Here is a 16,759-nt window from a genome sequence, read left to right on the forward strand (position 1 = left end):
GAAGATACTACATTTAAGAGACTGATGCTGTCTGGAGGTAGGGCAATCACCTACATAACCCACCAGACAGACTGTGGGCAAACCTAGTGTTTAGAAGTCAAGATGCTGTTTTATCTCATGTCTCCAGGTCTGTCGGTTCGGAGTCAGTACTGGCACTCAGAAATGGACCAGTACTAAGTTTCACTTTCCTTTTCCCTAGAGGAGAGGTGAAGGCTGCAGTGGACAGACTTCATGTCAAGATCAATGACATGCTGGTCCACCAAGCAGTGGCCAAGACCTCCAGGTCTTTGCGTGGCAATGTAGCCCAACCTTCAGGTCAGGCTGGCCTTTCCTCTTCAGGTCAGAGGAAGTTCCAGGCTTCCTTGGCCCGTCATAGGAACACCCTGTCTATGTCTACCCCAGCAGTGAAAGGTGCTCAGTTATGCTCCCTTCCAGGCCCCCCTACCCATACTAGGACGGGGGGGCAAGGGTAAGAAGAAGGGCAGAGGACGCTCAGGGCGATGTTCCTCCACACTTGTTGCTGATGGTGGGTGGTCCTTGTCTGTCCAGTGGGCAACATGGCAGCGATATGGAGCAGAGACCTGGGTAGTGGATATCTTTCAGGTAGGATATCTAGTACCCTCTGAGTCTCTCACACCCTTCTACAACGATCCAGTCCACTTCCAGACTTATGCTCCCAACTTGCAGAAGAGGTGAATGTGATGCTCAAGAAAGGCACTGTGGAAGTCGTGAAAGATCAGTCTCTGGGGCTTTACAGCCATCTGTTTCTCACAAAGAAGTGACAGGCGGCTGGAGACTGGTCATCAACCTCTCTCCCATGAACTGGTTCATTCACCAGACCTAGTTCAAGATGGAAACAGTATACAGTCAGAACCCAATTCCATCAGAGATGCCAACTCAATGCTTTTGGTGGAAATGTATTTTCAAATACCTTACCCATGAGTCTTCCCACAAGTACCTCCTTGGTGAGACAGTGTTCCAGTTCAGGGCACTTTGTTTTGAGCTCTCAACCACTCCAAAGGTGTTCACTCAGGTGTTCATCCTTGTCTCAGCTTGGGCCGACTCACATGGGATGTCTTCTGAGGTACCTGGAAGATTGGCTAGTCCAGATGAGCTCTTTGTCACAGTTGCTCCAGGACAGAGATGGACTTCTCGAGTTTTGTTACAACTTGGGAGTGGTGATCAATTTCGAGAAGTCTGATCTCACACCCAAGCAAAGGGTAGAGTATCTGGGATTGCTGATAGCTACAGCAGCAGCAAGTGTCTTCCCCTCAGACTCGTGTATCAACAGGTTCAGAGAGGCAGCACAGATGTTCCTGTCTTGGAACGAACAACCTGTTCAGCAGTGGCAGGTTGTTCTTGATCACCTGTCATCTTTGGAGAAGCTGGTCCCTCATGGGTGGCTTCACCTTTACTCCTTTCAATGGATATTGGAGTTTTGGTCTCCAGCAAGGGATTGTCCGTTCTTCCTAATTCCTCTCTTGGAGAAAGTAAGAAAAGGTTAGCTTGGTGGCTAGAAGACAGGAACCTCTGATAAGAGTGCCATTATGCACTCCTCCCTAGATGCTTCTGTTTTCAGATGTCTCAACCGAAGGATGGGGTGCAAACCTAGAGGAGCTGCTGGTTTCAGGTGTGGGTCCAGAACACCAAACACCTCCATATCAATGTTCTAGAACTCAAGGCAGCATTTTTACCCCTTCAAGAGTTTCAGAACTGAGTGTTTGGACATTCTGTGGTGTCAATGAATGATAACTCCACGGTAGTGGCATACATTAACAAATAGAGGGCTAGTTTCCTTATAGCTTCAAGCATTAGTGGAGCAGGTGCACGAGTGGGTGGTAGTGCACTCAGTAGAGGGGTCAGCCAGGTACATTCTGGGGCCCGGAAGTGCAGTCACAAACAAGCTCAGCTTCCAGGGTCAGATGATGGGGATGGAGTGGTTCCTACACCAATTTGTATATAATGGAAAAACTGTTCAACCTTTAGGGCCTCCTAAAGTTAGATCTGTTCACAACCAGGTGTGACAGGAAGTTACCAGTGTTCTGCTCAATTGTGCTGGACCTGTGGACAGCGATGGAGAATGTTTCAGCACCCATGACACAATCTAAAGGCCTACATTTTCCCTCCGTTTTGTCTGATTAGATGGGTGACCAATAGGTCATAATCACCCCAAATCTCAGGATGACCCTGGTGGCTCCTAGGTGGTCACATGCCAAGTGGTATCTGGACCCTGTTAGCTCTACTTTCTGAGGTTCCGAAAGATTCCCCCAAGGCATAACCTGCTATGCCAACTGCATGGCTGGCACTTCACATCTGGAGACTATCCAGTCTCTTGCAGGTGAGTGGCTTTTCTAGCTGCACAACAACAGAGATGTCTGGATATCTTCAGAAGTCCTCAGCGGCTGTGCACCACAAGAAATGGGCTGTCTTCTGTGGTTGGTGTCATCAACAGGTTATCTCTCTGGTCAAAGCTACTCTTCAACAAGTAGTGGATTTTCTTGTCTTTCTTCATCAGGCGAAGCTTCTCTCAGGTTTGGCTGTAAAGAGCTAAAGAGCAGCCCTTGACCAAGTCCTTCGGTTGAAGGGGGTACATCTCTCGTCCTTGTGGGAGATTCCATGTGAAGCTTCAAACAGTCTTACCTCAGAATCCATTGGTCCCTAACACCAGATTCAAGTAATTTTTGATCCCCTCCCTTAAGAACTTTATAGGTGGTGATCAAGACAAGGGGCTACTTTTTCCAGCTAGGGTGCTGTGGTACTACCTTCAGAGGACTCAACATCTCAGGATCAGGCCTAAGTTTTGACAACTCCTCATTAGTACCAGCTCAACTAAGAAGAGGTGTCCAAGAACATGATCTCTTTCTGGCTTCATGAGACAATCAAGTGGGCATACTCTGTCTAACAAAGTACAGGCAGTCCCTGGTTATCGGCGGGGGTTCCGTTCCAATGGCTAGATGATAAGCAAAAATTGCTGATAACAGGAATTTGCAGTTTATGGCACTTATGGCCCCGACAACCGGATTTTGGAGCTGATAACCAGTTAATGGCACCTCTGTTAGGTAGTATGTATCATTGCCATAACTCTATTATCAGCGCCGATAACCAGGATGGTGAAAATTGGTGAATTTTGGCGCTAGACAAGTGCCATAAAACCTTAATGCCAATAACTAAGTCTGTCGATAACCAGGGACTACCTGTATATGAGAGTATAAACCCAGGTGGCAGCTCACAAGATTAGGTGCATTGGCCTGACGCTCACATTCTGGAAGAACCTATCAATCCTTTCGGTATTATGACAGGCGTGTGGTCCCACCTGACCACATTCTCATATTTTACCTTTGGGATATTGCCCACAGGTCCTTGGACACATTTTCCTTGGGTCCTGTGGTGGCTGCTCAACAAGTTGTGTAGCTTACCTGGGTCCCCTAGAGGGACAGACAGCATCTCGACTAAGGTGAATGGTAAGTGAGCCTCTCTGTCTTGTAGGGGAGAAAGGCAGCTAGCAAACCATTACGTGCTGGACAGGCATGTCATGCAGCAGATAGATAACTGAGCACCCAGTATTCCATCTTTTTTAGATTATCGGTTTTCTTAGCACTTTTATTGTCTCCGACATTATGGATTCATCCAAGCCTTACAGTTGGTTCACAGATCTGCCCAGACTCCACCTTCTAATCAGCAGGTCTCCTATGTAAAGAATGAAGGTTTGTATTTTGTATTTGTGTAGGAACAAATAGCAAATTTTTAAGTAATTTGTATTTTTCCAAACATACAAACCTGCAGGTTTTTACATTTACAGCTCATCTCAGCCACCCCTCATTCTGGTACCTGGGCCAAAAGGCAAAGTGGTGTAGACTTGACGAGTGGGCAGGGCTTCCCCTCATCATAGGTAGTTAATGACCTTGTCTGAAAGTCAAACACCCATTGCATCTTGTGTCTGCATGCTAAATCCTATGTAAAGACCTTTAGGTTTGTATGTCAGAAAATTATATACTTTAAAATTTGCTATTTTTATATCTATTGTACTCTCTCTTTAGGTAATCAGATTCCAGTATATATACTAAAATGAATCTGTATTCTTTTTTCCTAAGGTTGCTGACAGATGAAGTACCAAGAAATTATTATTTCACAATGAAAAATTATGTACCTTTTATGCACTTTCATTAGCCTTTTACATATGTAGCTGTAATACTTCCAATGCTTCTAAATGTCGTAAAATCCTAAATTAACAACATAATGAAATTTAAGAAGTGACGAGTTGTAGTATTCTCCTCCATATATTATTGAGGTCCATACAGCAGTTTTCATAATCAATTCTTACAGTGTCAAACATACAGAAAACAGCACAACTAATACAATTCTCTTAAAAAAGAATCAAGTAGTACTGTATTGCAAAACTCACCTTTGAGATTTACTGCAAGTGCCAAGTCATTTCTTGTTGCATCAATGATTGCATCAATATTTGTTAAAGACTCAATTGTTAATGTAATTTTCTCTGCCAAGTTGGTAATCTGCTCTGGTCTCAGAGAAATATCAAGATTTAATACCTGTAAAGATAAATAAACTTTATAACAAAATACTATGTAGAAATTCACACAAAAATCTGTAGTATTTCACAAAATTTTTTGGTATACATAACTGTAGATCATGGAAAGAGTGTCGTTGAATTTCTTAAATTCCTGTTACAGCAGTTCAATTTTGTAAGACTCAAGTGCAAAAAGCATTCTATGAATTTGTGAATGACTTTCAACATACTAGTATATAAATACTTTGTACTATCCATATACTATGCCAAACTTTTACTTTATTACCTCAATTCCAGTTACAGTATTTACTGTATGATTAGGAAATTAAAATGAATAAGATTCATAATGATTAGCGATAAAAGTCTATTGCTAGAGAAAAAATTAAATACATATTCAGTATATTTTATGCCTCTTATGCACTAAGGCTAATCTTGGTTAGCTTAAATTAACAGCAATCCAAAATCTCTAGGCTCCAAGTAATTTGGGAAAAAAGGCACTACAGTACAGTATGCTAAAAATGATAAAAACCATAATAAGTCCTTTGAGAAAAAATAATTTTCTTGATGAAGGGATAAATCAAACTATGATACCATAAGCAGTAAGGCAGGAAATGAGAAAAGTCTAGAGGGCAGGTCAAAACCAAATGAGGAAGATGGCACATTGGCACACAGATACAAGGGAATATATATATGAAAAGTTCATTCTTAAGCTAGTAATATTATCTTTAAGTGAAACCAATCACACTTATACTATATCATGATGACAGTTCTCTGAGACTTATTATTCTCCCTTAACCATAAATAAGAATAAAAGCTGGCCTACCTCTTCTGCAAGTTCTCTTATTTCTTGAGGTTTAGCTCCAGGTGTGTTGAAATACTCTTCAATTTCTTGAAGAAGCTCAGAGATTCTTGCCTTATAGGAATCTGTCATGTTACGAGCATTGTGTGCCATATCATAAGCCATCTTAGCTAAATCAAAAGCTGCACTGGCTTGACGCTTAGCTCCAGAAACACCCCTAAGCAATTCATCAGCCGATGCTTCTTTCTTCTTCAGTGTTTCCTCAGCATCCACAGCAAACTTCAAGGCTAATTCAGCTGTGTTAACTAAGCCATCATTGCATGACAGACCACCACATTTCCCACAGCCAGCTCCACCACAGTAAATATCACAAGGATCACCACGTCTGTCGCATACCTTGAGTAAAGACGTTATATCTCATAAAATAAGTAATATAAAATGATACCATACTCCAAAAAGTGAATCATCACTGCTAAATAATGAAAGTAATATTGTGCCAAAGGTTGAGAAATAAGAAATATAAAAAAAAAATTAATTGTTCTGCTTTATTTGGAGAAACTATCAAAGAAGAGCTGGCACCTTAAAGTATGGATTCAAGTTAGTCTTACTTAGCTTCCACAAGCCTTGGTTGATATATAATCATATTAAAGAAATGTAAAATTCACTATTACATTTGGAGACAGCATATGAATAAAATCTACCTAAATCTCATAAAATAAATGGAAAAGAGATTATTTTCTAACACTCCCTAACTTGATTAATAATTGGCACAAATATGACAATTATGAAAATTGTCACAAACACATTGTAACAGTGGAGGACTAAAATTTTAAATTACCTGGTCATTAAGATCTGGCATTCCTGACTCCATATCCCCCAGCATTTCACCAAGTTCTGCCAGTTTTGCATCATTTTCATCCTGGGTACGGTTGAAACGATCACCAGCATGTAATAACAGGAATTCAACTCGTTTGCAATTGCGCTCAGATTCACTAACAATAACCTGAGTGAATTCTACTTGTTTTTCTGCAGCTTTTGATCTTTCACCTGCGACTCTTGTCAGGTTGAGTGCCCCTATAAAATAACCACATAAATTTAATCCAATTGTTTTTACATATTCATCAGCAGTTCAGTGGATACAAACAGAATACATTATCTGCACTTGAATAGGATACCTTAAAGTATTTCCATTAATCAATTTTTGATATAACAGTGATATGTAAACTTCTGCATACTGCTGTCAAGGTGCTCATGACTAAGGAAGTAGAAGGAAGTGATGATGGCAATGAGTTGATAACCTTTTCGCCAACAAAGACTTTACTGACTGCAAAATTCAGCATATTTCCCTCTTTAATCTGTCAAACTCAGCATATTTCCTCTTTAATTTACTGATTTTTCTTCCATGACCAAAGATGAAAGGAATGTAAACTCTTCAATTACATCCATCTGCAATAGAAACTCATCAATCACTCATGTATGATACTAAATTTCAAGCAGACTCACCAATTATTCACGTCTTTGACATTGACCTTAATGCAGAATCATCAGTTATTCCTATCTGACTTCAGTGCAAACACACCAATTATTCCTGTCTCTGACGCTGACTTCAATGCACTCAACCAATTACATATTTGTGTCATTGACATTGACTTGTTCCTACACAATATACAAACCCTCGGTCCTTTACAAAAGGAATTGCTTATGCAAAATCTGGAACACGCCAGTTAAAACTCTTGAACAGGGTGATTAGGCAGTAAGTACCGTCTGGTAGGTGGGGCGACCCACCTGCCTGGATGTAAATATTCTACTTTGCTTTCAGCTGTCATGCGATGCAGACGTGTTTTCATGAGCTCTTGCCTGACTATTGTTAAACTTGCTTTTCCCTGTGAGATCTTTTTTCTTTTATTGTATTTATATATGGAATATAAACACTGTGTTTGGTATATACTCTCAGCCTTGCAGGCTGCCTTCCCCCAGCATGTGTCTCGGGGTTGGCAGCCAAGGGCGTAACATTCATCCTTATCACATCCACATGCCATTTGATAAAGGGCGCAACAATATATTTGTTTTTACTTTTTTTCTTTTTAGATGTTCCTCTTGCCACATGCACTGTCGGAAGTTTGTCAAGAGGAAAACTTCGGAGCATTTGCCCTTAGTTTTTCTCTCCTGGTATTCTTTCCTTATGGTGTTTCTCCTTCGGGAGATACATATTTGCCGTCCTCTTTGCTCACTTGTGGGGAAGGGGGGGGGGGGGGCAGTGTGTTGGTGATTGGGTGAGTCCCATTTTATCAATTGTCTTTTCTTTTTTCTTCAGATTGACAGTGAGCAGCTGTAGGACACAGCAGTAATAATTGAACATCTCACTGTGTTGGTTACCCTAACCTTCGGGAGTGTAACTGTGACACTACATGCTGTGGCACTGCCTCTGTATGTGTGCAGTTCCCCTGTTGTCTTCTGTTAGATTGCTACTGTTGCCCTGATGACCAGTCACTGGGCAGTTTCTACTATACCTCTGGCCCCAGCTGCTCTGTGACTCCTGCCACTGCTATCAACAATTCCTAATCACTATTTTGTATAAGTCCTGTGGAAGAAACGTCATCCTCCACTACCCTACCCTTCTTTTTCTGAGACTCAAGGAGGTAGTAATGGGAAATTGGACTGGCACCCTTTGGCCAAAGAAGAGGAAGGCTGTTTCTTCCCCCCAACAAGATTTCCTCCTGCAGGATTTCTAAGGGGGCAGTGGGATCTCTTGTCAGCTCTTCCCAACCTTCTGGTTCAGGAACTGATTTGCATACCCCCGGGTTTTGTGTTTCAGGAGCCATTAGAGCGCAAGCTTCGGTTTGCATTCCTGTCACCAGTCTAGGGGCTCCACATCTAGATGGGTGCTGTGTGGGGGCTCGTTCGCGAGTCGTTCCCAGTGTTCATGTTTCTAATGAATCGCAAACATCCCGAGCTACTGATGGAGAGACCTCTCACTGTCACAGTTCAGACACAGGACGAGAGAAAAGGTGAAACATTCACGTTTCATCTCTTCCTGCCAGCATTACAGCTAGCACTTGCTCAGTGCTCGCCAGGTTCCCACTTGGTGTCTCATTTCTGAGAATTCGAACACCTGGGGAATTGGGGAGGAGATTCCCTTTGAAAGTTCTACGGAACTTCTAAGGGAGTGCCTCTCTCTCCGAGGAAGCAGTGGTTCTCTCTGTGGTTATTGCCACCCCTAATTCGCATTCTCCTATGGGGTTTCGCATTTTTGATTCAGTTCTTAGATGCCTGCAACTAAGACTGGTTCTGTGCCTGTTCCTCCTTGATTTCTTCAGAAGTTGAGAGAGGACTGCTCCCAATGATTGCTCTTACGATATTTGGGATTCTTGCCAGGTGCTCAGATTCTTTGGAATCACGAGCACTCGGAATGCGAAGAGATCTCCCCATGATTGTTCTTACAATATTTGGGAGTCTTGCTGAGCACTTGAATTCATTAGAATTTCTGTTGCTCGCTGAGTGCTTGGATTCTTTGGAATTGCAAGCACTTGGAAGCCAAGAGAAGACTATTGCTGATGATTGTTCTTCCAAGATTCAGGAGTCTCACAGGATGCTTGAATTCCCTGAAATTTCTGGTGCTTGCTGAGCACTCAGGTGAGAGGAGACACTCCCGATGATTGTTCTTATGAGATTTGGGAGTATTTTTCGAACCACCCATGAGAAGCCTTGAACTCTGGGGTTGCCGTTGATGTTCCCTCTCTGCCGTCGTCTTCGGCTTGGGCAATCAAATCGCCGAAAATAGCGCTGGCCTTCTGGCATTTTGCCGTCTCGGTTATCGTATCGCCATCGATTTCTTTGTCCTCGATCCATACAAGAAGCAGCCTTTCCATTTCATTATGCACATGGCTCCTCTTGTTGGACAAAATAGTCACGCCCTTGGAAGGTGTAGCTGCTTTGATGGCTTCCTTCTGCTTAAGGATGGTGCCTATCGTCGACGGATTTCGGCCGTATTCCTTAGCGATCACACTCAACCGCAAGCCAGCTTCATACTTTTTTATTATCTCCATCTTTGTCTCCATAGAAAGCATTCTCTTCTTTCTGTGAACTTCAGCAACTTTCTTGGGACTCATGACTATATGTACTGTACGTAATTAAGTTACGTATGTAGTACGTATACTAATTAGGTTCTCACAACACGATAAAGTAGCACAACGAAATCACTAACGAATTTACGATACAAAACGAAATCGTTGGACCGAACGAATGCCGCATGTGTACAATAAAGCTTCGGGTGCGAAGTGGCCGAGCGAAGGAACGCCACCACGTAAGATGCATGATGGGAGGGATGCTGTCCAATAGGAGAGAAGCATCTCATGGCTTGGCTAGCATCAGTTACTATAAGAAGAGGAAGAAGATGATTTACGTCTTTTCTCCCTGCCTTTTTTTTAGAAGACGATTTACGTCTTTTCTTCCTGTCTTTTTTTTTTTATTTATCTTCTCTTCAAAAGCTTGTAACTTTTTCTGAAAGTGTAGGTGCATCTGTTCGTACTGAGGATGTGAGAGTGGAAGTAGACTGTGACGTCATGTTGGATGCCATGTTAACTTGTGACGTCACTGAGGGAGTATACTGTGACGTCACTGCACTTGATGGAGGACATTGTGTGGATACTGCTGGAATCCCTGTGTGGGCCGCCAAGTTAATTCCCAAATTCTGTGGGGGTTGGAAGCATATGACAGCTGTCATAGAGTTCACCCCCATAAACTGGGAAAACCCGGAGGGAAGCGTGACGTCATATAGTAAGACAACAACCTATCTAAGGTTGGTACCCCTGATAGGCCTAATGCTTCCCACATTCCCTTCATCCTTTGTGTATTGGGGGCTGAAAAATACGACAAAGATGGTGATGCTTCCCCTCTACCCACAGGGAAGGAAGGAGTGCAATTAGGTATAAAACTGCCCAAAACCCCTCCCGATGCTTCCAACAATGAATCATTAGAAGAAAATGAAGGGGTATGGGAAGCATCAAATCCAGGTGAAGAAACATATGGAAAAGATGATGCACTGTCAGAACAAAAGAAGCTGAAGTCGCTTGGTCATCCAAATATGGTGGCATCTCCTTTCTTTTATATTGACCCTTCTCATAAAACTTTTTCCATCGTTCCACGGACCAACAACGACAAATTGAACATGGATTAGTAATTATACATATATTTTCTCTGCACCTACTGCACATTGGGTGAGGATCTGTAGGCACTAAAGTTACAAATCTCGAACAAGGAAACCCACTCACTCCAAGGCATTCCTTGCAAGATCCAAGATAGCTTCGTTGTGCGACAAAATTCTCCATGATCTCTCACAACTTATACAAGACTACCAGATCACACACACTGAGCACACCCAGAGAAAAAGATAGAGAAGAAAAGATAGGAAAACGGGCAAACTAAACCAGCTTTGAAGAGATCGAGAGTAATCATGTCCTCTCTTAAAGGTGGTAAGAAAGTGATTGATGATCTCACAGGATGCCCAAGACATTGTGGGAATTACCTATACCCCGTGAACAGGTACAGATGCCAATAATCCCGGATCACACGTTTTTTTATTAATTTTACCAGATTTCCAGCTGGCACTAGAAGATATCCTAATGTTACAACCAAAGGTTTGTTTCGTGTATGAACAAATACTAATTAGTGAATATTCTAAATATAGTACAACATGCTTTACCAAAAAAAACTTTACAGGAGTATCATTTCAAATATATCTTACATTATCCTGAGAGAGAGAGAGAGAGAGAGAGAGAGAGAGAGAGAGAGAGAGAGCTACTACACCTATTATGCTCAGTCCAGGGCTAACGTGGAATGAGCTTAATAGGACATTGCTACTAGTAAGTACACTGTAAATTGTTTTTATCATAAAAATCTGTATTTAGTCATGAACACAATATGAAAAAATACAGTAGTTAGTGAATAATTAGTGTTGTTATACAAAAAAAATTGATTAGTGATAATTCTAAATGACTTGGACTTCAATGCTATGAGAGAAAACGGTTTATATATACAGTACAGAGGTAACTTGATCAGTTGTCAAACATTCTGTATGACAGATTTAATTTGTATTAAAGATTTTATAGATATTTTGCTGCTTACATTAATATTGATATTCTAAAATGAGTACATCATTGTTATAAGAATTTTAGGGGGTGTATATACTTAAGAGTAACAGTTGTAAAAGGGTACTAATCTAGGATGACCTAGGATGTTGTGGGATGATGGTTTGGGGTGTATTTTTTGTTTGAAATTATATTAGACTGTTTTAGTATGATAATTTGAGATATAATTTTGGTTTTAACTATCAAACTTAGCAGTGAAATGTTAAAATAGACAGTTATAAGCATTTTAGTTTATGGGGTCCTGGGTATTTGGCAGTTATAAGCATTTTTAGAGGGAATTTTTGCATTTCTGTGGATTCTACATTTCTGCGATAGGTTCTTGAAGCTATTCCCGCATAAAAGTTGGTGAGCACAGTAATTTAATTTTTATTTGTATTTTTTTTCTTTATTAAATTATCTCTCCTCTCTATATTTTCCATAACCTTCTGTTACTTCTTTCTAAAGAACACCATATTCTTTAGAAGCTTCAATTATGCTTTATGAAAACACTCTAGTCACAATAACTATTCTTTCTAAAGGACACCATATTCGTTGGAAGCTTCAATTATTCTTTATGAAAACACTCTAGTCACAAAAACTATTCTTTCAAAATTGCATGTTAGATTAACCCTTAATCGCCGAACCGGTATTTCCAAAAGTGTCTCCCATATGCCGGCGGTGTTCGCGAGTGAGCACCGAAGTGGAGAAAACGTTTTTATCAAAAAATCACAGCACGCTCAATTTTCAAGATTAAGAGTTCATTTTTGGCTCCTTTTTTTGTCATTGCCTGAAGTTTAGTATGCAACCATCAGAAATGAAAAAAATATCATTATCATATATAAATATTGGAATATATGACAGTGCAGGAAAAAAAATTCATATATAATTGTATACAAATCGCGCTGTGAGCAAAACGGTTAATTATTTTTTTGTTGTATTGTACACTAAATTGTGATGATTTTGGTATATAACAAATTGTAAAATGATGAAAGCAATACAGAGAATATATTATCACAATATGATGCAAGAATTCATAACGCGCTGACGTAAAAAAAAGTTGTTTTCAAAATTTCACCATAAATCGAAATATTGTCCTAGAGACTTCCCGTTTGTTTCAAAATGAAGGTAATTGATTGAATATTACTAGGCCATAAGTGCTGTAGCTTACAATTGCAGTTTTCGACCATTTCGGTCGAGTTAAAGTTGACCGAAGGTCGAATTTTTTCTATTTATCGTTATTTATATGAAAATATTTCAAAACTAATAAAAGTTACAACCATGGGTTGTTTTTATTGTTGTATTCTACATGAAATTGCACACATTTTCATACATAAATCTTTATGTAACGGTTAATATAAAATGGTGCAAACATTACGACTTTCGGACGAAAAAATTTCTTATTTTTTCGGAAGAGTTACCGCGCGGATGTAAGGAAAAAGTTTTTTTTTCAAAAATTCACCATAAATCGAAATATTGTGCTAGAGACTTCCAATTTGTTGCAAAATAAAGGTAAATGATTGAATATTACTAGAATGTAAGATTTTTAGCTTACAATTGCGTTTTACGACCATCTCGGTCGAGTCAAAGTTGACCGAAAGGTTGATATTTTGGCACATCGTTATTTATATGAAAATATTTCAAAACTGATAAAAGCTACAACCATGGGTTGTTTTTTTATATTCTACATGAAATTGCGCACATTTCCATATACGTATAAAACTTTATGTAACGGCTAATATAAAACTGTGCAAACATTTCGACAATTGGACAAACAAATTTCTGATTTTTTCAGAAGTTACCGAGCGGACGTAAGGAAAAAGTTTTTTTTCATAAATTCACCATAAATCGAAATATTGTGCTAGAGACTTCCAATTTGTTGTAAAATGAAGGTAAATGATTAAATATTACTAGAATATAAGAGTTCAGCTTACAATTGCGTTTTTTGACCATTTCGGTAGAGTCAAAGTTGACAGAAGGTTGAAATTTTGGCACTTATCGTTATTTATATGAAAATATTTCAAAACTGATAAAAAATACAACCATGGGTTATTTTTTGTTGTATTCTACATGAAATTGCACACATTTTCATATATAAAACTCTATGTAATGGCTAATATAAAATGGTGCAAAAATGATGTCAAAGTGACGAAATAACTTCCGAGATGTGTCGCTGATGCTTTTTAGTGCGAGAAGAAAGAAATTCGCGCTTGCGCGCCTGGGTAACGATTGTAAACAAAACAACAGCTTGATCTGTGAACTCCCAGCATCCCTCAAGGTGCGTGATACAAAAGTTTTTGCCAAGTAGGCCTATAACTATTTTTCCGCGAATTTAAAAAAAAACTTTTTTGTGTCAACGTTTCATATGTCAATTCGGCACCCAACAGACAATTTTCGTCGACGTTTAATATGTCCAATCGGCGTTTAAGGGTTAATGAGGCCAACTACAAAAAGAACATCCTAAATCATTTTTCTGCTCCGAAATATTTTACAATCACTACTGGAGTGCCCAATTCTGACAAACAATCCCCATGATAATCACCTACAAGCCCAAATTAGGAGTATCTTTTTATTTCACTGAAACAAGTTATCTAGTAAGTTATCAAACTTTTCTAGCCATTAACTATAGCACCTAAAACGAAGTTAGTTCACTGTATTGAGACAATAACACCGGGACATACTAAAAAAAACATCCAAACAAAAATAACCCACTATTCTACAAATGTTAAATCTGTAATATGTATCTGAAGTAAATAGTGAAGCATACATGCATGCAAGAAAAGCACAACAGTAATTGTGAAGAAATGGTAAAGAATATTAGTAATAAATACCTTCAACGTTTGCTTCCTGGAGTTTTGTTGCTTTTTCTTTCAAATCTCCTGCCTGATTTCTAAGTTCCTCTGCTTGTAGTCGAAGATCTGCTAGGTCGTTGGTTGCTAAAGAGATACGCTGAGATGTTGTATCAACTCCTGTTTCTAATCCCTGAAGTTCGGTTCCAGCAGCAGTAAGGTTTGCACTGTACAGTAAAAGAACACTCATAAAAATCAATTACATCTGATGGTAATATTGTAAACATTACAAAAATTATGAATATTAAATAAGTTTTGACATAGGAAAAACCTATTTTTGTTATCCACTGTGAATCCTCAAAGGAGTTACTCTCATGGTACCCCCAGGGCTCCATAAGACAGACCAACCAATCTTCAAGAATTCTCTTTTAGTTGTTCTCAGCCAGAATAATGCATGTTGGCACAATGATAGGGGATAAAAGATTCAAGAGAGCAACTGCCTAGGTTCTTCCTTTAAACTTAACATGCAGATGTGGCGACAGCACATATGGCAGCCATTTTCCTCATTAATCATGCTAACTCTGTGCAGGATAAATGTTCATCCCAGTCCCTTGCCTCTTGGTCATAGAAAGTGGGTGGGTTTGAGGACTCACAGCAGCTACCAAAAATAAGTTTTCCCTATGTCACCGCCTGCTTTTTATTTCTTTATATAGTGTAGCCACTGTTCATCCTCCAAAGAAGCTTACAAAACAACCGGATGTTATGAAATGGCTTGGCTCCTAATAAATCAATCACAGAAACCCAGATAAAATTTGGTCTACAGTAAAGTTGCAAGTTATCAACCATATCTTTATTTCAGATACCTATTAGGGTGCGGCAGCAAAGAACAGGAAACAACACACAAACTTATTATACCATATTATAAGACAGGTGACTAATCCAAATACATTGGGGACGGCCACAGGATTATTACACCTTTCCTGGCAATATCTCAGCATGACCATAGCATCAAGAAGACCCCTGGTTTTCTGCTGAAGTGCCTATGAGGTCAGGACTTACCATACCACCTACTGATACACGTACTTTGTAGTTGAATTTTCTCAAACTCATGACAAATATTGCCTCTGCAATTCCCCCCTGGCGGCATCTTCTTTGTCAGCTACACATAAAAAGATTCCACCAGTCAGCAGAATCCCTGTCCCTGTCTCTTCACGGTTGGAGGCTATCAAATATCTCCTCCGAGCAAGAGGCTTTTCTCAGAAGACAGCAGGACCTATGTCCAACAGTCTCAGAAAGTCTACCTCTGCCGTTTACCAGGGCAAATGGGCAATTTAGTGTGATTGATGTCATACAGAAGCATTCACCTTTTGCAAGACCGACTGGACATGTCCTGATAAGGGAAGCTGAAACGATGACTTAGGATCTTGCGTAGCCCCCAGCAAGGCTTCTAAGCAAGAAGGCATGAAAAACGACCGAGCCTGAGTCCTACTCTCCAAATTGTTGAACCCCCAAATGAGATCGACAACTTTGGTAAAGGAAGACAAAAACTCTTGCGTGTTTCCTTCCTCCTGCTCTGGCAACAGAGACCGACAACAACAAGAAGATGCAGGCTTATCCAACACGCCTTCCTAGTGCAGACCAACAGTAGACCCAGCAGCCAAACGGCCTGAAGTGCCAGCCGACCATTTTAGAGGGGGTCTGGTTTCTAACTACATATTTAAATAGCCAGTTATAGACATTTTTAAAGGGGATGTCAAGTATTAGTGGATTTTAACCATTCATGGTTGTTTGGGGTCCCTATCCCTTATGAATATTAGGGTTGACTGTACTTACCTTCTGAATGTCATGAGCTTTAGGAAAGGAGTGATGTCTGCCTTTTTAATGAAGGGCACCAAAATAATTCTCAGCCCATGTACAGAGAGAGGTGTGTTTGTGCTATGGTGCAAGAAAAGCAAACCATCTGAGACATTTGCCGTGACTTCTGTGTAAACCTTGAATGCTTGAACCAGGCGTAATGTTTTATCCAAAATACAGTGCCCTTATTAGAAAATGGCATTTTCTTATTAAATGGTACTCATTCTTGGTCAGGAATGATGGGCTAGGAGACAATAATAAATGACAGCTAAATGTATGAATGATGTAACATTGCCCCCTTCTCAGACAGCCTTGTTTGCTAATCCGAGTTACCTATGCCAAAGTAGCCAAGAAGACTGCCTTTTGGAGCATATTCATTGTAGTTGTATTAAACACACTGAATTGAGGGGATGACAGGAGTCTAAACACCTTATTCACGGACCAGGTATGATAGAAAGTTGCAAAACCTAATCTTTGGAATGCAAAACATGAGAGAAGGGAAGTAACAACTTCTATGTTAGAATCAATTACAAAACCATAAAAGAAAAATGATTGTTGTATGTAATATCAAGGTACTTGGCCTCAAAGAGATACTATAACAAAATATAAAACTATTTCAACAGAGATTTCAACTGGGCTCTTAGCATGGATGTAATCTAACTACATACAG

The 16,759-nt window shown here is 40.0% G+C and overlaps 1 protein-coding gene across 1 annotated transcript in view; it reads right to left on the reverse strand.

The window, feature by feature from the left end:
- Nucleotides 1-16,759, reverse strand: part of LOC135226561 (laminin subunit beta-1-like) — a gene marked incomplete in the record, with an annotated part of 308,726 nt that overhangs the window by 39,672 nt on the left and 252,295 nt on the right. The window contains 4 exon segments of the mRNA XM_064266238.1: nucleotides 4,403-4,547; nucleotides 5,349-5,720; nucleotides 6,163-6,398; nucleotides 14,278-14,462. Of these exon segments, the coding sequence (XP_064122308.1) occupies nucleotides 4,403-4,547; nucleotides 5,349-5,720; nucleotides 6,163-6,398; nucleotides 14,278-14,462 (938 nt within the window).

The sequence above is a fragment of the Macrobrachium nipponense genome, chromosome 14, assembly GCF_015104395.2.
Source record: "Macrobrachium nipponense isolate FS-2020 chromosome 14, ASM1510439v2, whole genome shotgun sequence".
Lineage (NCBI taxonomy): Eukaryota > Metazoa > Arthropoda > Malacostraca > Decapoda > Palaemonidae > Macrobrachium > Macrobrachium nipponense.